The following is a 19168-nucleotide window of genomic DNA, read 5'->3' on the forward strand; positions in this document are numbered from 1 at the left end:
CAGGTGTTCCCATTGACAGCCAACATCCACCATCAGACCTGTGAATGAATGAACCTTCAGATGGTTCGAGCCCACGCAGTGATCGTGAGTGGAGCTGGGCCAAACCTTGCCCAAATTGCAGATTTGTGAGCAAAGAAAGTGTCGCTGTTGTTTTAAGCCACCAAGTTTTGGGGTGGTTTGTTATGTAACAATAGATGACTGCAAAAATGCTTTAAATTCAGACTTGGGTTTCTTTTTCTTTTCTTTTATTTTTCAGTTATTATAATATTCTTGACTATATTCTCTATGCTGTATTTTACAACCCCATGACTATTTTGTAACTACCAATTTGTACTTCGTAATCCCTTTACCTTTTTTACCCATGCCCCAGTCCCTTTCTCATCTGGCAACCATCAGTTTGTTCTCTGTATCTAAGAGTTTGTTTCTGTTTTATTTATTCATTTATTTTTATTTTCAAATTCAACACATAAGTGAAATCATATGATATTTGCCTTTCTCTGTCTGACTTATTTCACTTAGCACAATACCCTTTAGGTCCATCCATGTTGCTGCAAATGGTAAAATTTCATTATTTTTTCTGACTGAGTAATAGTCCATTGTATATATGTACCACATTTTCTTTATCTAGTTGTCTATCAGGGGACACTTAGAATGCTTCCATATCTTGGCTATTGTAAACAATGCTGCAATGAACATAGGGGAGCATATATTCTTTCAAATTAGTGTTTGGGGTTTCTTTGGATATATTTCCAGAAGTGGAATTACTGGGTCTTAAGGCAGTTCCATTTTTAATTTTTTGAGGAAACTCCATAGTGCTTTCCACAGTGGCTGCACCAATCTGCATTCCCACCAATAGTACACAAGGGGTCCCTTTTCTCCACATCCTCATGAGCACTTGTTTGTTGTTTTATTGATAATAGCCATTCTGACACGGTTGAGGTGATATCTCATTGTGGTTTTAATTTGCATTTCTCTAATTAGTGACATTTAACATCTTTTCATATCAGAAAATACGGGTTTCTTAAGCCGGCCTTAGGGTGGGCCAGTGTTTATTAGTAATAAGATGATCTGGAGAGAATACTTTTTATTGTCTGAAAAAAACCTTGTCAGGGTATTATATATATAATATTATGACAAGCACACAGAAGGGCTTAATATATTTATATTTTGGATGAGCAAATAATAAGCCACATTGGGGGGTGGGTGTGGGGAGACAACAGGTGGGTGAGACAGTATAATAGCCACTGGTGTGGCTCAGTTGTTGATCGTCCACCCATGCACCAGGAGATTGTGGTTCAATTCCTGGTCAGGGCACATGCCCAGATTACAGGTTCCAGAGTCTGGGCTGTTGGTCACTACCTAACCTGAAGGCTCTTTTAAAATAACTGAAGCAAGACAATTTCTGGGGATATGCTCAAAATTGGGCATGAAAATTCAGTTTATATCCGATGCACAAAAACAGGATTCTACATAATGCAAAGGAGGGCTCTCCCATATGCCCCTTTGCCCCTCCCCCTCCTTCCCGGGGCCCTGCCAGTGCTGCAGAGCCTGCGCCCTGTCATTTCACAGCAATTCAGCTCCTCCAGGAATCCAGTGCTCCCTCCTCCCACCTTCTCTGCAGGCCAGGGCTGGGGTGAAGCAAGTGAGGCATCGGGCACTACATTTAAGACAGTGCAAGCTCAGGTGGGCACCTGAGAGTGAGTGCCACTTACCTTTTGCATCTGGCACCTCACTCACCTCCTGTCACTGTCTGCTCGAGTCTCTGCAGGATGAAGCATGGGCCAGGGGTCACTTATGTGGTAAGGGAAGGAGGAAGAAGCCCGAGGAGGGAGAAACAGGAGTGCTGGAGCTGAGTCTCACAGGAACAGGCTGATCCAGAACTGCCAAGGGCACAGAACTGCTGTGTGGTGACTGGAACTGCCAACACGTCCAAACGGCAAGGAGCACTGGTCAGCTCTGCCCCGAGAAGCATGGCTGGGCACCTGCACAAGGACTTCCTATGTGTCCTCAAGGTGCACTCCCTTTGGCTCAGGCAATCTGAGCAGCTCTGATATGTGTAGCTATCCAATTGGCCCCTCACCCCTGCCCTACCTCAGCTATCCCCTACTCAAGCCTAACCTAGTCCCCCTGGTCTTAACCAGTCTCCCTGACCTAAACTAGTTCCTCTGGCCTCAACTAGCTTCTTCTTGGCTTCAACTAGCACACCTGGCCTCAATTAACTCCTCCTTGGCCTCAATTAGCCTCTCATTGCCCTTTGTCTTCAAGGCTTTCCCAGTCTCAACCCTCCCTTTGATTTCTTGCCTGACTTGTTTCATGCTCTCGCCTACACCTACCTCTCACCTTTACCTACCTCTTCCAGGACATTCCTACAGTGCCTGCTCAGCTGCCTCCCTCCTGGCTGCCTGGATCTTTTCCCTCCCAATCTTGTCTTCGGGGGGAGAGGGAGGGGCTAGAGTTAATGTGTGTCAATGAATGTCTAAAAAGGCAGGCTGAGTTTCCCCAGAGCTCAGGAATCCACACAACCACACCATGCACTAGGCACCCTTCTCCCCATTTTAAAGAGGAGGAGACTGAGACTCAGAAGACCTAAGTGCCCAGTATGAGATCATACTTTTAGGAAATGAAAAATAAGATATTTAAACTCCATTATGTCTGACCCCACAGCCCAGGATGTACCACCCTTTCCCCCACCACCCGTGGTCCCCTTAATAAATGTGTTGACTCCCAAGGCCAATCACATTCCATCAACATGTATGTGGTTGAGGGAATGAAGACTGCCAGCTGTACATGGCGGGGATAAAAGTGCTCACAGAGAAGCCCAGACTATGACCTGAGAGAGAACTGACCAGTGAAGATTAGTTACTCAAACAGAAAATAACAGGCATGAAAATCTGTTCATATAATAATGTGTGTGTTGGAGGGGGCCCCAATAGATGGTGACAACCAGAACTCAGGGACAAAGGTGGTCAGGGACCTTGAGGAGTGGTTGAGCGGTTAAAAGGACAAGGATGAAAGTTCTTCAACTGTCCTGGACTTTACCTGCCAGTGTTGTTCTGACATAGTGCAGGTTTCCCAGAAAGGGACCTTGGAGTGTGTGTGTGTGCGTGCTTGCGTGTGTGTGTGTGTGTGTGTGTGCGCGCGCGCACATTGGGGGGTGGGGGAGTGTCTGTGCGGGTGAGACCAGGCATTTGTATTACTAAGGGTCTCTTTCTGTTGGAGTGAAGGCTGAGAGCTGGGTTTGCTGCCTTGCAGAAAGCTTCTAGGCCCCCAGATAGCTGGATCTCCATGGAAATTAGCTTGCGTAGAGAAGGCAGCTATTTTAAGGACAGGAGAAGAGAGAACCTATAGGCTAGAGTTAGGGGAGGTAGCTGTGGGAGAGAGCTTTTCTGAAAGACTAATTTCCTCCTATCAGGATGGAAGAGAACCAAAACCCAGGAAGGAGGAGGAGTCCGAAGGTTGTCAGTCCCTAGGAAACGGGGCAGCTGCTGGCCTCCAGGCCGAGCAGGGTGCCCGGTGCCCATCCAGGGGCTATTAGAGAATATCCACTATATAACAACACCTTTCTGTTGGCACAAAATCTGCTGATTTCAACCAGCATTCATATAATCATGCAAAGAAGGAAAAATTTGCTTCTTTAAAAAAAAAAGTGACTGTAGCAGCCTCCGCAATCTCAAAAGACTGCAGAATTTATCTGGGTGTGGGGCACTTTGGTGAGGAAGCTTTCTCATGAACCCGCCTGCTTGGTTTGGGAACTTGGTGAAGAAAAGCTTACATAAAATACAGATTCTCCTCCACCTATGATGGGGTTACAACCCCATGAACCCTTTGCAAATGGGAAATATCGTAATTTGAAAATGCATTTAATACCCCTCACCTACTAAACATCATAGCTTCACCCAACCTACCTTAAAGGTGCTCAGAAAACTATATCCAAAAGCCACTAACAACACAATATTGACTGCTTACCCTGGAGATGGAGTGCCTGGCTGGGAGCTATGGCTAGCAGCCACATCGCGAGAGAGTATGGTACTGCATATCACTGGCCTGGGAAAAGATCAAAATTCAGAATTCGAAGTCCAGTTTCTACTGAATGTGTATCATTTCCACACCTTTGTAAAGTCAAAAAATCATAAGTCGAACCACCAAACCACCGAACCACCCCAAATCAGGGACTGTCTATAAATTACTTAGGTGATTAAGTGGTAGGAATTTATGGGGTCCCTTCTCATCCTGCTGTAGGAGTGTTTGGGAGGCCTAGGATTGGGAGCAAAGCAGAGATGACAGAGAAATCTGGCTATAGGGGCCCCCAATAGATGGTGATGACCAGAACTCAGGGACATAGGTGGTGAGGGATCTCGAGGATTGGGTGTGGGGCTGAGCGGTTAAAGGCACAAGGATAAAAGTTTTTCAATTTCACGGTGTTTCAGTTCCAGTCATTGCAGCGGGCTCTGCTGTCCACCAGCTTATAGACAAAGCCTGGTTGGTGCTCACACAGCCTGTGTTACCCAAAAGAAAGGGTCTGTTTGCCTGCATGCATCAATGCCCAATAAGGTATGAACAGGAGTTTGCAGCCAAGAAAGTAAGGATTTATTAAGGAAATGGCACCATGCCCGGAGTCGCAGATAGCTCATGCTCAAAGACTGGGGCATGGATTATAGAGGGGAAAAAAATCATTAATCATGGCAACTAAAGGAGTTAGGGTCCTGGTCTCTAGTAATTGGTTGGCGCTAGGGTAGGGGGTAATGGATTACTGCATCTGTCCTGATTTCAGCCTTGGAGTTGGTCTGTCCAGCTTCACAAAAATTTGTTCTGTGAGATTGTTCCGCTTTCCTGGGTCAAGAGCTAAAACACAACTGAGGCCAAGATATTGTCTTCAATTTGATTGAAAACTGTCTCTATGATCAACAGATCCAGGACCTTGTTCCTAAGACCACTGGATGCTGACCAGAACCTTGCTTAATGATTAAGCAAGGGAGAGGGAGGTGGGTGAGTCAAGGTGCTGAGTAAAGCCAATTTGAGTCAAAGGCAAAAGAAAATCAAAATAAAGGCTAAAGAAAATAAGGTTCCTGCACAGTTACGTCTGTGTTGGAGCTTTGGCGAGAGGCATAACGGGCTCTGGGCTTGCTCAGGCCACCAGAACTCAGAGTAAAAGATGACCAGGAGTCCAAGGTGCACCCCACACTGCTGCTCAACTTGCTTCTCCTGGGAACCTTTAAAAATGGTGGTGAGGGTGGGGATGTTCATTCTCAGTGAAGGTGGGAGCTCAAGCTCTTTGTTCTCACTCCCAGCATGCCAGTGCACCCTGGCAGCCTCCACAGGCCATTGCTGAAGGCCAGTGAATGGTTTGCTCCGTGGCTGCCAAGAACACCACTCCCTTACAGTCTGAAACAGAGCAGAGGCTGAGTAGCCAGAGGTGGTGGGAACAGCAGCCCAGGCCAAAGTACCCTGGAGGTGAGGCCAAGCAGCACCCGTTCTGGCTCTCTGCACGGGGGCCACTCCCTGACCCGTGGGCAGTGCACGCTGTCCCCAAATTCAGGGAGCTGAAGGCCCACGACCTGGGGAGTGTCTATTGTCTCTGGAGCTTAGCAATGAACACTTACAAAAGCCAGGAGGAACTTGTGAGTGCAGGACAGCAGGTGGTGGTTGTGGGGATGACTCTGGTGGAAGTTGGGCAGCTGCAGGTGCCTGGAATTCCTCGAAGATGTGTGACATCTACTGCTGTTCCTGGTCCAGGCCCAACTTCAAACTGGTTCTAGCCAGATTGCCCATCACCACTGTTAACCTCAACATCCTCCCCTCCCCTTGCTGCTGCTCTACATCCCCAACAGCCTAGAAGCATTGTTTGTGGCTGAATGTTAGGAAAAAAGGCCACACGGATGAGAGCTGAGTGAGAGAGGCACAATTTATTGATCACACAGACTGCACACAAGGGGATGTGGGTGCATATCCAGTCTCAGGCACTCACACACTTTTCTGGATTTGGTTTCTTGCATTAATTCTGTTATGTGAAAAAGCAAAACAAGGAAAGACGTCACCGATCTATGCTAGTAACCAAGGAAGCAGGGCCAAAAGCCGTGAGAGTTCAAAGAAAAGGCTGCACAGTTTTGAGAGCTGGGCACCAAGAGGCCTACCCTCCAGGCAGCCAGGTATTAGCATGATGGGAGGAGTGTTGGGGGCTGGCCTGGTGGTGGCTGCCCACATCAGGGAGGGCATGGGGGATCTGGCTCAGGCCTGGGCATCTCTAGCCCAGGCTGAAGCTGCACTTCCCACGGAGAGAAAGCGCTGATTGTCCTTTTTCAGAATAAAGAACTGAGAGGACCCAGAGAGACCCCTGATCTCGGCACCAGCTCTGCCCAAATTCCTGGGGGCTTTAGCTAAGGCAGTTTGTGTCCAGGTCAGGTTTCTTGTACCCTAAATTAATACTGACTCTCCAGCTCCCTGCAGGCCAAGCCCTGTCTCACTCCAGGAGGGCACTGGCCTTAATGTTTAATGCTTTGTCCAAACCACTCAGAACATACTGTGTTGAACTGGGGGATCTGGGAACGTGGTTTTGCTGGGCTGAAGAAGACTCAACTCATAATGTTTGTAAATCACTTAGCAGGTACCTGGCACGTGGTACATGCAGCCATTATTATTATTGATATTATTATTATTTATATTTCCACCTGGAAATCAGTGCTTTAGTTCCTTTCTTCAAAATGATAATCGGAACAAGGTTCTTGGGTCCCAAGTACCAAGATCAAGCTGGGGGCCCAGGTGCCCGAGTTGTTTGTTGCCCTTCGGGTGTGCTTTTCCTTCCAACCTCAGCACTTGGGGCCAAGTTTCGAAGCCAACACACTCTGCCGACCATGCAGAAGCTGGCCTCTCCTGAAAAGTCCGAAGCCCTGCACAGGAAGCTGGGTAGGAGAGGCCAACAGGAAGTCCCAGGAGAGGGTCCGAGTGGCTTTGTGCTGCTCCTCTGGGCTCACATCTCACCGAAGCTCACCAGGGCCTTCACTGTGGGCCAAGGACAGAAGACTGTCAGCATTGCATTCTCACCAGGCCAGATTTAACCAAAGGCCCCATGTCCCCGCACGCTGTGGTCTAGATCAGGATTCCTTTAACAGAGTGCTGAAAAGAGCCAACACTTAGTAAAGGCCTAAGTACCTTAAATATATGTTATATAGTTCTATGCATATGTTATAGGACTATATAGCATGTAAATACATAATTTAGATGTACACGATTACATATAGCAATAATCTATATATATAAAAGCTTAAGTGACTGGCCGACCAGCCAGTAGCTATGATGTGCACTGACCACCAGGGGTCAGACGCTCAGCGCGGGAGCAGAAACCACAGGCATGGAAAAGATTGATGAATCTCAGAGAGAAGGGGGGAGGGGGAAGGGCAGAAAAAGATTAACCAGAGATCTTATATGCATACCAGAGGCCCAGTGCACGGATTCGTGCACCGGTGGAGTCCCTCGGCCTGGCCTGTGGGGATCGGGCCAAAACCAGCTCTCAGTCATCCCCTGAGGGGTCCCGGATTGTGAGAGGGAGCAGGCCAGGCCGAGGGACTCCACCAGTGCATGAATCCATGCACCAGGCCTCTAGTATATAATAAAATTTAAGCCTCCTTATAAGCCTATGAGGCAGGTTCCACTAATAGCCCCCTTTTTACAGATGAGTCAACTGAGGCTCAAGGCACAGAGCCAGGAAGCTGGAGAACAGGGATTCAAACCTAAGACACTCTGGCCCCACAATCTGTTCTAAGCATTATTAGTTCTGCTAAAAAAGAAATCTATTTTATGAAAAGGAAGGGGACTGGGAAATTTTTAAGTACTAATACTAATGATGATAAGAATGAAATGTACATGATCTGGGCTCTTTGTTTTTGTTTGTTTTTAATTATTTTCTTAATCAGAGAGGAAGGGAGAGGGAGCGAGAGATAGAAACATCAATGATGAGAGAATCATTGATCAGCTGCCTCCTGGAGAGAAAAACATCTATGAGAGAGATAAACTTCTATTGGCTGCCTCCTGCATGCCCCCCACTGATCAAGCCCACAACCTGGGCATGTGCCCTTGACTGGAATTGAACCTGGGACCTTTCAGTCTGCAGGCCGGTGCTCTATCCACTGAGCCAATCCAGCTAGGGCTAGGCTCTTCGTATGTCTAGAACCTTATTCCTATGGGCCTGACACAGGAGGCCCGGGTTCAAATCCCGTCTCCACCCCTTCCTCACAGAACAGCTCCCAGAGCCACTGTTTATTAGAACCCACTCCTAGGCTGGATGGTCGGATCATGCACATTCATACTCACATGCACACATGCCAGCCCATGTGCACCTGAGCATACTCCTGGTCATGACAGGTTATATCACATGCAGGTACATGCACATGAGCTCACAGGCACACTACTCCTAGGCACAGTAGTTGTATCATGTGCACATGCACACCACTCGCTTGTGCATCCGAACACACTCCTGGGCATGGTGGTTGTGCCACATATGTGCACATGGCTCACGTGCATGCACTCCTTAGCATGGCTATTGTGTCACACACACGCGCACACACATGAACCCCCACAGGCAGCCCAGGGCACCTGCATGGCAGTCCTGCTGAGCGGTGTGTCGTCGGGCCGGTGCTTGCCGTGGTGGGGGAGCTCGGCATTCTCACGGTAGTCTCGGCCTTTGGAGTGCTGCAGGTGTAGGACGGCTGGGCTCTTGAGTGGGAGGGGAGGACGCTGGGCCGGGGTTGGCGGGGCCTGCTGGCTCAGCTCTGACCTGGAAGGCTTGATGGGCCTCTTGGCTGGCACTGGGACTGGGGAGCTGGCAGGGGCCTTGGGCTTCCCCTGGCTCTTGTCCCCTGTGGCCGGCCGGCCCTCGGCAGGAGACGAGCAAGTGAAGGAGCGGAGCCGAGGCGCAGGACTGATGAAGGGTGTGGGTGCAGGTGTAGGCACCGGCTTGCCTGTCCCCTTGTTGCCCTCGGGCTCCTGGGCTTTGGAGAGCAGGATATTGGGAGACAAGCTTCCTGGGTCTGGGCAGGGTGGGAGCTCCTTCTTCAGCATTTTGGGAGACTCCTGCTCTTTCCTGGGAACCAGCTTAGAGAAAGCACACACAGATCCATAGAGTGGGTTCTCAAACATCTCAGGCTTGGTCAGCTTGGGGTCCTCCTGAGGCAAAGGCTCCACTGCGTTCTTCCCCAAGTCACTGGGCCTGGAACGTGAGAAGAGGACACATGGGGAAAACACATGGGGAATGACTGCCTGAAGCCTATGGGTTTTCCTTGGGGAGTGATAAAAATGTTTGGAACTAGATGGAGGCGATGGTGGCACAACATTATGAAATACTGAATGCCACTGAATTGTTCACTTTCAAATGGGTAATTTATGTTACGTGAGTTTTACCTCAATTAAAAACAAAATTAAAAATGAAAGGAACCTGGCCGGTGTGGTTCAGTGGTTGAGTATCGACCTATGAACCAGGAGGTCATGGTGTGATTCCCTGTCAGGGCACCTGCCTGGGTTGCAGGCTCGATCCCCAGTAGGGGGCGTGCAGGAGGCAGTCAATCAATGATTTTCTGTCATCATTGATGTTTCCATTCCTCTCTCCTTCTATCTTTCTCTCTCTGAAATAAATTAAAATATTAAAAATGAAAGGAAAAGGAACTGTGTTAGTCATATGTTGATGGTCACATAGGTAATCTCAGTTGTCGCCTGGACATTTGCCACCAGAGCCTTGGTGAGCAAGGGGAGTTTGCTGAAGGATTTGTAGGAAGAGGAAGAGGGCTTACATGGCACTGCCAGTATCAAAACCGGCCCCTCAGTCCTCATCAGAGAGGCCTGCCTTCCACAGCCTGCCCCTCACTACTGCTAACAGATCCATCTTCCTGGCTCCCCGCAAGGATCCCACAGCCTCTCTGCTGTCTCTAGCAAATTCTGCTCTGACCCTCAGGGGAATGAAAGCCTTGCAGGTGACTAGACACCCTCAGCCACCATCTGTGCTACCTGAGAGTCCCAGGTCAAGGAGTGCCATTTAACAGATATGAATGAGCCACTGTGTGCCCCAGGCCCAGGAGTCAGCAGTGAACAGGACAAAATCTGGGCTCAGGGGCCGATGTTCCCAATTAACATAGTTCTCTTCCTAAGGCACAGTCTCTGCCTGGAGAGCTCCTAGTGACCTCAGTCTCCTTCATGGCCTCACGTAGGGTGGGAAGGAAAGCACAGTGGTCACACTGGAAATCAGAGGGAACCTGGAGAGATGGGGAAACAGGCCAGCAGCAAGCAAGTGGGCCTGCTGACTTGCGGCCAGAGAGGGAGCGCCTATCATAGGCCAAAGCAGGGAAGCGCTGCCTCCGTCTGTTTCCTGGCTTCTATGGCTCTTACTTGAGGTGATTTCCTGCAGAGCAAATTATGAGAACCAGGAATGGGACCACATGTTACTTTCTGGCCAATGGCATAATCTGGAGAGTCTCTGGTATCTACTTTCTGCAAAAAGGAGGCTGTCGTGAAGAAAATGTGGGTCCCTGGGAACCCACGGACTGTTCAGCCATGGCACTTCTCACTGATGGGATGGGCTGAAACGCTGCTCAGAAGCCATGGCGAACAGACTCTTTGGGGAGTAAGGTGTGGGCTCAGGGGGCGGGCGAGATGTCATCCTTGCCCAGGTGCCAATGAGACAAGATGACAGGGGGTGTCGGGGAGACTAGCCTCGGGGACATGCCAATGGGGGCTTGACTGTCAACTCAGTTTTTGGCTCATTCCTCTTTGGAAAGACCTGGAAGCAGTTGTATAACTAGGAATGTTGGAGCCTTGAAGGAAGTCTTTGGAAAGCTGCCTCTCCACCACAGGCCACCCTCTGTCCCCGTCTGGAACCTCGAAGACCTTTGCTATGAGTTAGCCCCAGGAAGGAAGGTGTGGGAAGGTACCAGGGGCACTGACCATCAGCTTCTAATAAAAAGGCAAGAAGGAGAAGAGAAAAACTCAACATCTGACACCTTACAGCCCACTCTCTGTGACTGAGCAGGAGGAGAGACTTGCCTCCGAGAATCAGGGGCAGGGCCCTGGATGTGAGCCTTTTTTTAATTCCAAAGCTCACTCCCCAACGACAAGAGCAGAGATGGTGCAACTCAACTTCTGCCTCTGGGAGGGGCTGCTGTCATTCTTGCAGAGGGGAAAGCTTGGTTGGGGCAGGGGAGACTGGGAAAATCACAACAGAAATGTAAAAGTCTTATTTCCATGACCAAAGGTGATAGGAAACCAATTCCCATAGTAGGCCACGGTTGTGGAGTAAGCAAACCAACCAATATCCATGGCACAGAGTTAATTCCTGTGGCTAAAGGACTCCACTTCACAGATTGATTCTGGAGTCCATTCTTTTCTAAAGTAGTGAAGCACCGAGCAGGGGCTGAGAAGAGCCATCTTTCTTTTTTTTTTTTTTAATTGTTTTATTGCTTAAAGTATTACAAAGAGTATTACATATGTCTCCTTTTTTTCCTGCCCTTGACAATCCCCTGGCCTCCCCTACCCACAAGAGCCATCTTTCTAACCACATGACTTCGGTGGGTGACCAGCTGTTCAGGTTTGCCCAGGATTCAAGGGGCTCACAGGATGTGGGATTCTTAGTGCAAAAAAGGGACAGTCTTGGGCAAACTGGGATGGCTGGTCATCCTACTTTGGGTGTAGAGCAATGGTGAGGTGACATGGAGGATGCCGGTGACACCCCCTTTTCCACAGCTTTGCTCACGCTGAGCCAGGGATTGAGAGCAGTTAAGAGGGCTCCAGGCAGGGGTGGGAGCTGCTGGCTTCTTGCCTCTAATCACCTCCTTGGTGAGCAGTGAGCTCAGACTGCAACCCTGGGGGCCCCTTGCCTACAGATGTCCCTGTTCCGAAGCTGTCACTGTCCATGAAACTGGAGGGAACACATTTCCCACACACTTATCCTGTCCTGTCCTCTCCTGTCCCACCTGCTACATCCTCTATTCCTTCCTTCCTTCCTTCCATTCATTTATCCATTAAAAATTTTTTTTAGCCCTAACCGGTTTGGCTCAGTAGATAGAGTGTTGGCCTGTGGACTGAAAGGTCCCAGGTTCGATTCCGGTCAAGGGCATGTACCTTGGTTGCGGGCACATCCCCAGTGGGAGGTGTGCAGGAGGCAGCTGATCGATGTTTCTCTCTCATCGATTTTTCTAACTCTCTATCCCTCTCCCTTCCCTCTCTGAAAAAGCAATAAAATATATTGAAAAACTTTTTTAGATAAAAAGCTTAAAGAATAAAACTGTAAACTGCCCCTCAAAAAGGTGGGAAAGTGGTGAGATGAGGGAGAATACTGTTAGACAACACTCCCTTCCCTGGCTACTAGGAAGTGACAGAAAATACCACTAAGAAACGTAAGTGCTCACAAAAGAGAGCAGCCCCCAGAAGTCATTATAAACAAGAAAGACAGCCACCAAGGAAAGATGATGTTAATGATAATCTGTGTATCTTTGATCATTGTTAATTGGGCTCTGCACTTTCCATTTCCATCTGTCATCCATGGTTACTAGAAACTTGCACGGCTCCCTATCTTATGTTTCCATGAGATGCTTATGAATGGTTTGCTTGGTTACAGTGGCACGTATAAGAGGTGGCTATGGCTTTGGCTACCTGGCCTGGGCTTGTCCCTGGCTCCCTCCTCCTGACACACGCTGTCTGAGCCATCTTTCTCTAACCTCCTGGCCTTTGCTGAAGTTTCACGGCCAAAGCCCCTCCCTCTGCAGGCTAGCTGCTCTCTCCCTTTGGCATTCCCAGGCTCAGCTGTGGCTTTTGCTGACTATCCTTAACAGGAGGGACGGGAAAGCTGCACCTGGGGACAGACACCTCGTGGCTAAGAAGAGAGAAGGGAACTTGGTGTTGGAGAGGAACTTCTACATGGAAATTCCCAGCTCTGTGCCCCAGGGGCCTCGAGGGAGTGAGAGATTGCCTAAAGGGTTCACTGGTTATAGAAATGTATTTTTCAATAAATGTAGTTTTTATAGGAGGGTATTTTTCTTGACCGTATCTTTAAAATTTTCTATTTAAAAAAATCAAGTTTACACTAATAGGGTAGGACTTGGAGATTCCACAAGTATTTCTTGAGTGTCTACTGTGCTCCAGGTCCCAAGGATGAGTCAGAGACTAAAGTGGACCCACACCCCTGCCCTCATGCAGCTTCTGTTCTAGGGCTGGGTTTCCCCGCAGTGAAAACGTAGGGAAGGGAGAGGTCTTGGTGAAGAGAACACTCACCTTGACTCCTGTGTCCTGGGGCAGGGGCCCCGGGTTGCTGTGGAGGATGAAAATTTCTTGGGTGATATGGGCGGTTGGGAGGGTGGTGTTGGAGGGGTCTCTCCCCTTCCAGATCCCAGGGAGGAGTCCTTGAGTGGCTGGTCATAGCTCCAGGCTGTGGGTTGCTGGTCAGGGGACAGGGTCTGTTTTATGTACCCAAAGGATCCCACCCCCATGTAATTGGGGTTGATGATTTCTGTGACGCTGGAGCCACTGCAGAGAGGGACCCTGTGGGGGAGACATACAAAGTCACAAGTCAGTCCCAGCCTGAGGACGGTGCTTTCTGCTGTTCTGCAGGACCCCTCAGGATCTCCTCAACTCCTTCACTTTTTGGGCAGTGGATTTGTTCATTCGTTCGTTCATTCATTCATTCATTCATTCATTCATACAACAAAGTAGTTTCTGAGTGCCTAGTGTGCATTAGACCCTGGGCCAGGCAGAGGGAATATGGCTGTGAGTAAGGCAGCCATAGTCTCTGTTCTCATGGATCTCAGATCTGGTCGGGGAGACAAACAAAACTCAGTGACTGAGACGCATGGGGTTTATACAGTGCCGAAGTCTGAATGAGAGCCACAAAAGGGGCAGGGATAGACTGCAGGAGCCTTGGGACCCACTGGGCATAGGGTAGCCAGGGAAGGCCTATCTGAGGAGGCAGGTAAGAAGGAAGCGGGGGAGACAGTGGTAAGAGCAATTGCAATGGCCCTTAACTGTTCCAGGAACCATCGGAGGGCCTATGAGCAAGTGGGGAGAACAGAATGAGAAGCTGTTGAGGCTGGTGGGGCGAGTGACCGTGGGGGAAGGCAGGCTGGGGTGGGGGAAATGGAGAGCTCCACCTGATACACATCAGCGTTTGTGTGTGAGGCGTGAGAATGGAAGTGGCCATGTGGGCATTTGAAGATGAGAGGACAAAGGTCAAGGCTGGAGTCTCAAACATGGGAAGTCAGCTGAAAGCTGCCAAGGGGATGGCCCAGGTGAGGAGACCTGAGACACCAACACTGTGCTGCCTCTTGGTGACAGAAGTGCTATCCTTGTAAGACAGGGCTGCCATGAGAACGAACAGGCAGAGTTCTGAGTATTCAGTTTATAACGAAGCCTCCCAGCTCCCTTCTGCTCAGCCAGTCTGGTTCTGTGCACAGCTCACTCTCAGCCGTCAGTGCCTGCTTAACAAATATTAATTCTAATACTAGTCAAAAGGAAAATAATTTGTAGACCTACACTGACCCTGACTCTGGAGCAGAGCAGACATGTGAGAGCTGTGATGCTTTCATTGATGGGTAACAGTGGGAGAAAAAGATGGAGTGGGAATACTTTAGCATCCATGGCTACAGCCCTCAGAGGTTGGACATAGACGAAGGAACGGGCTGGAGACGTGAGCTCCCATGTTCTGAGTGGGTGGGTGGCGTGTGCGAGGGCTGGCTGGGAGGACAGGCAGTGTGGGGACCAGCAGGGGCAGAGCGCAGGGGGCTCTGCAGAGGCTTTGGATTTTCGCTCAGCAAACAGCACAACTTTGCTCCCTCGGGAGGTAAGAGACCATGACAGCCTTGGGCTTCTTTCTGGGACTTGAGACCACGTCAGAGCTGGGGTGACTCTGTTATTGGGGACTTTTCTAAATTCCGGGTTATTGCCAGCCCAGTCTCTGCCAAGAGCAGCCTGCGTTCATTTCCCCCAGTGGCCTCTCCCCTAGGAACAGGATGGGGTTTGTGGCCACGGAGCCAAGACTGCTGTCCCCAGGACGCACGGCAACCATTCCACGTAGCCATCTCCGCAGATGCTTTTTCCTGGGTGGGGCTATGAGTCCCTAAGTCAGGGATGGCACCTAATCTGCCTTGGTTTCTCTAGAACCTTCATATAGTAGGTGCTCAGCCCATGTTTGTTGAACAGAACTGAAGTTTCCAACACAGAGAAGTCACCAGGCCTGGTGCAGTCATACTAACCCCTAGAGACATGGGTTTGTGGTCAGGACAGCGCCTCTCCTGGCTGAGCTCAGTTTCTCTGTGCTCCACTTACCCTCTCTGGTGCTGGGTCTGCGAGGCCAGCTAGTCTGTGAAGCCCTGGCAACCCCCCTGCCCTACCTGGAGGCAGGTTCCCACTGCTTCATGGGGTCGTGGCTGGTGAGGCTCTTCAGACTCTTGGGCCCGCTGGACTCATCCCGCTCAGTCTTCACAAAGTCTGCAAGGAAAGGGCCAGGAAGAAGCATGTGAGGGCCCAGCGTGCAGGTCTGGGCCAGGATGGCAGAGGTTTCCATTGACATGCCAGAGCCGGACGGTGAATACTGCTGCCTGGGGAGGCAGGCTAAGCAAGATTCTGACACTTCCTGCGAGTTCAGTGATTGATTAGTTATGCCTGTCAGCTTCAGAGGGAGGAGAATTGACACGTGTGACCCAGAGGGGTCATTTCATGTGACATTTCCCACCTGTTGGTGTTGGCAAAGGACAAAACAAGCCAGTTGTTCTGGGCAGATCCAAATAAAACAAATAGAAGAAGGCGGCTCCAGCAGAGCTTCCAGTACCAAAGCCAACCTCTTTGTGGGCAGCTGGGACCCTGTCTTCATTTCTGACTGACGTGTGGTTGCAGAGGTGCTGACACCTCCTCATTCCAACCCACAGTCCTGCTAGAGAAAGGAGCTCCCACAGGGCGGAAGGGGGGCCACATCCATGGGAGGCAGCACCACTGATGGCCCAGCGCCCTCTGAGGAGCCGAGGGTGCCAGAGGGTCCACATGTAGTGAGCCCTGCTGTCTCACTGTCCACGTGAGGCAGAACCCCATCTCATTTACAATCTCAGCTTGGCACTGGGTGAACCTGCACTTCACCTTGGGCTGGCTGCTTTCTTGGTATATGACCTTCAGTCAATTACTTAAACTCTCTGTGCCTTATTTTCCCCATCTACCAAACAAGGATGATGCCCGGCTCTCAGAGAGAATATTCAACAGCTTTGCCGAGAGAACCCTCACTCCTGTCTAACCCCGCAGTGCTGACGAGGGCTGGGGGTGGGGGGTCATGGCCACTTACCATACAGCTTCTCCCTCATCTTGCCCTGGGAGGTTTGCAGCTTGATCTCCCCCCGGAAGTGACCTGTCATCTCTCCGTGGTGGGTGAGAGGCGTGTAGATGGGGAGCTGTGTTTCCGTGGCCTCTAACCGCAGAGCAATGCAGCCCTCGCCTGGGGACACGGAGGTGACAACAGTAATGTCAAGACCCTGCCATTTTGCAGGAGAAACACCATGAATTTGGCCTGGAGAGTTAGTTCTACCACCAAAGACAGTCATTCAAGATGATGGCTAAGGCAGGGATCATCAAATAAACATTTTAGAACAACCCCTCAGCAATCTGGGAAAACATCTCAAAATTTATAGCAAATGAACTCCATGTAGATGAGTTGCTGTGAAAAAAAGTTAAATCATAGGTAATCCAGCAGAAAAACAGAATTAAACACTAATCTCCTGGCTGGAGGGAATGACAACTTTCTAAGGCTTGAAGCTATGTCAGAAATGACAAAATAAGATTGGCAGGTAAGAGAATATAAAAGTTTAAAACTTCTACACAGAGGGGAAAAAAACCATAGGAAATTGAGATGATTGACTGGGACCATTCTCTGCAGTCAGCTTCACAAAGCAGGGATTTTATCTGAACTCAGGAGGAACTCCTCAAAATTAAATCCCCAGCAGATAAAGAGGCAGATCACCCAAACAGTCATTTCACACAAAAGAGAACTGTAGCTGGTTAATTTCAATAAATGGAAATTCATTCAGCCTCGAAAGCCATCACAAATGCAAATGAAGCAGCACAAAGAGACTCTCTCACAGACATGAACTTAGCACAAAACAGAAGGAAGAAAAATACCCAGCGCCAGCGAGGCTCAGGGAAACCTGGACCTTGGGACGTGGCAAGGTCCACATGGCAAGACAGCCTTTCCGGCAACCGGTTCGATAACAAGGGCCAAGAATCATGGGCATATGTATACCCTTTGACCAGCAAATATGGAACTCATCCTAAGAAGATGAAGATGATCCAAAAGAATAAAAAAATGTAGCTTCAGGAGAACATAAAAATGTCCCCAAAGAGATTATCTCAGCATTATTGGTAACACTAATAAAAGTAACTGGCAGAGCCTCAATAACAGTAATAAAGATGACTGTGAAAAATGAGGCTACAGCAAATCCATGGAATACTATGAAGCCATGAAAAGCCACAATCACAAAGACCATGTAGGAGGGTTGTGGAAAATGGGTCTTATCTAATATGAGGCGAGGAAAGCAGAATAGAAATGGTATCTTTGTGATGATTAGAAATCTAGAAATCTAGGACCTATGCCTATGGATGAGGATAGAAGTGTGAAACCAAAATAAAAATGATTTCTGTAGAGGGGAATGAGACTGCTGGTCGATTTTTTTCCTTGTTATTCTTATGATTTGCTGTTTGTGAGTATGAATATCAAAAAGAGCAAACAAAGGAAGAATACAGTATTTGATCAAGGAAATGGAACCATCAGACCTGAGTTCCTGTTTCCTGACACTGAACCTTCAAACATTCCGGCATCCACATGGATCCTTTTTCTCTTTGCCCCGTTGAGAAGGACAGGAGATTCAGATCTGGAGCCAGAACACTCCCCAGGCTCTGCCCGCCCCTGCTTTGGCTCAGGGACCCTCTTTCTAGTGCTACACTAGGAAGGGGTAAAAGGAATGATTCTGGAGCTGGGCTGCCTAGGTTCAAGTCAAGGTCACACAGTAGCTTGTCAAAGTCACGCAGTAGCTACATGACCTTGAACAAGTCACTTCATGTCCTCACCTCTGCAAACAAGGGCAGTGACTGTACCTAAGTCCCAGGGCTTTGGCAGAGCCTGCACAGGGGCGACCAACACCCACAGGCACCCTTCGTGTCTCTGCCTGTTTCTGTTTCCTGACTTCCACCATCAGCACTGAGCACCTTCAAATTCCTCCACAGAAAACAAACCCCCTTCCTGGACCAGGTTCACTTTCTCGCCTGCCTCACACCCTCTGCTTCCTCACCGCCATTCTCGCCTAACTGCCTGTGAACACTGCCTCTCCAAGTACGCGGATGGTCCCCGAGTCACTCTGTCTAAGGACCGCTGTTTGGTTTTTATTTTGTTGGGTCTCTCGGCACATCTGCTATCATTACCTTGCCTTCTTTGCAAACCAACTCTGACAGTGTCCCCAACGCCACAGCCTGACCTCCCACTTCTCTGGCTGTGCCTTGTCATCCTCCTGTGCCCGTTCCTCACCACAGCTGACCCAGATCAGGAAACAAGACGTTAACCCAGTTGCTCAAACCAGAAGTGTGGGGTCATCCTCAACAACCCACTTGCCTCAGTTCCCAAGGCCAAACCATTTCCCTTCTTTTCTTTATTTTTTTTTAAATTTTTAAAATTGATTTCAGAGAGGAAAGGAGAGGGAGCCTTTTTAAAAAAATTTTTAAAATTGATTTCAGAGAGGAAGGGAGAGGGAGAGAGAGATAGAAACATCAATGATGAGAGAGAAGCATTGATTGGCTGCCTCCTGCACTCCCCGCACTGGGGATGGAGCCCATAGCCAGGGCAAGAATTGAACCGTGACCTCCTGGTTCATAGGTTAATGCTAGGGCAGGAGTTGAACTGTGACTTCCTGGTTCTTAGGTTAATGCTCAACCATTGAGCCATGCCAGCTGGGCAACCATTTCCCTTCTTAACACCTCTCAAATTTATCCTGTCCTCTCCATTTTTACTGTCACTGCTTTCACTCTGGCCTCCTCATCTCTCATCTTTTTGTGATTTTGTTGTTGCTAATCTGCACTGGAGGATATTTTCCCCATTGCTTTCAGAGTGGAAAGCAGGGCGGGAGGGGGAAAGAGTCAGGAGAGAGAGAGAGAGAGAGGGAGAGAGGGAGAGAGG

At 49.2% G+C, this 19168-nt stretch overlaps 1 protein-coding gene across 1 annotated transcript in view; it reads right to left on the reverse strand.

Annotated features, from left to right (window-relative positions):
- Positions 1-5884: 5884 nt before the first annotated feature.
- INPP5D (inositol polyphosphate-5-phosphatase D) overlaps positions 5885-19168 on the reverse strand; it is a 101138-nt gene continuing 87854 nt past the window's right edge. Inside the window, exons 23-27 of the mRNA XM_005882944.2 lie at positions 16295-16444; positions 15357-15453; positions 13246-13512; positions 8587-9199; positions 5885-6996 (exon numbers count right to left, since the gene is read on the reverse strand). Of these exons, the coding sequence (XP_005883006.1) occupies positions 6994-6996; positions 8587-9199; positions 13246-13512; positions 15357-15453; positions 16295-16444 (1130 nt within the window). The 3' untranslated portion in view covers positions 5885-6993. The remainder of the gene's footprint in view (positions 6997-8586; positions 9200-13245; positions 13513-15356; positions 15454-16294; positions 16445-19168) is intronic.

This window comes from Myotis brandtii, unplaced genomic scaffold, assembly GCF_000412655.1.
Source record: "Myotis brandtii unplaced genomic scaffold, ASM41265v1 scaffold744, whole genome shotgun sequence".
Taxonomy (NCBI): Eukaryota; Metazoa; Chordata; class Mammalia; order Chiroptera; family Vespertilionidae; genus Myotis; species Myotis brandtii.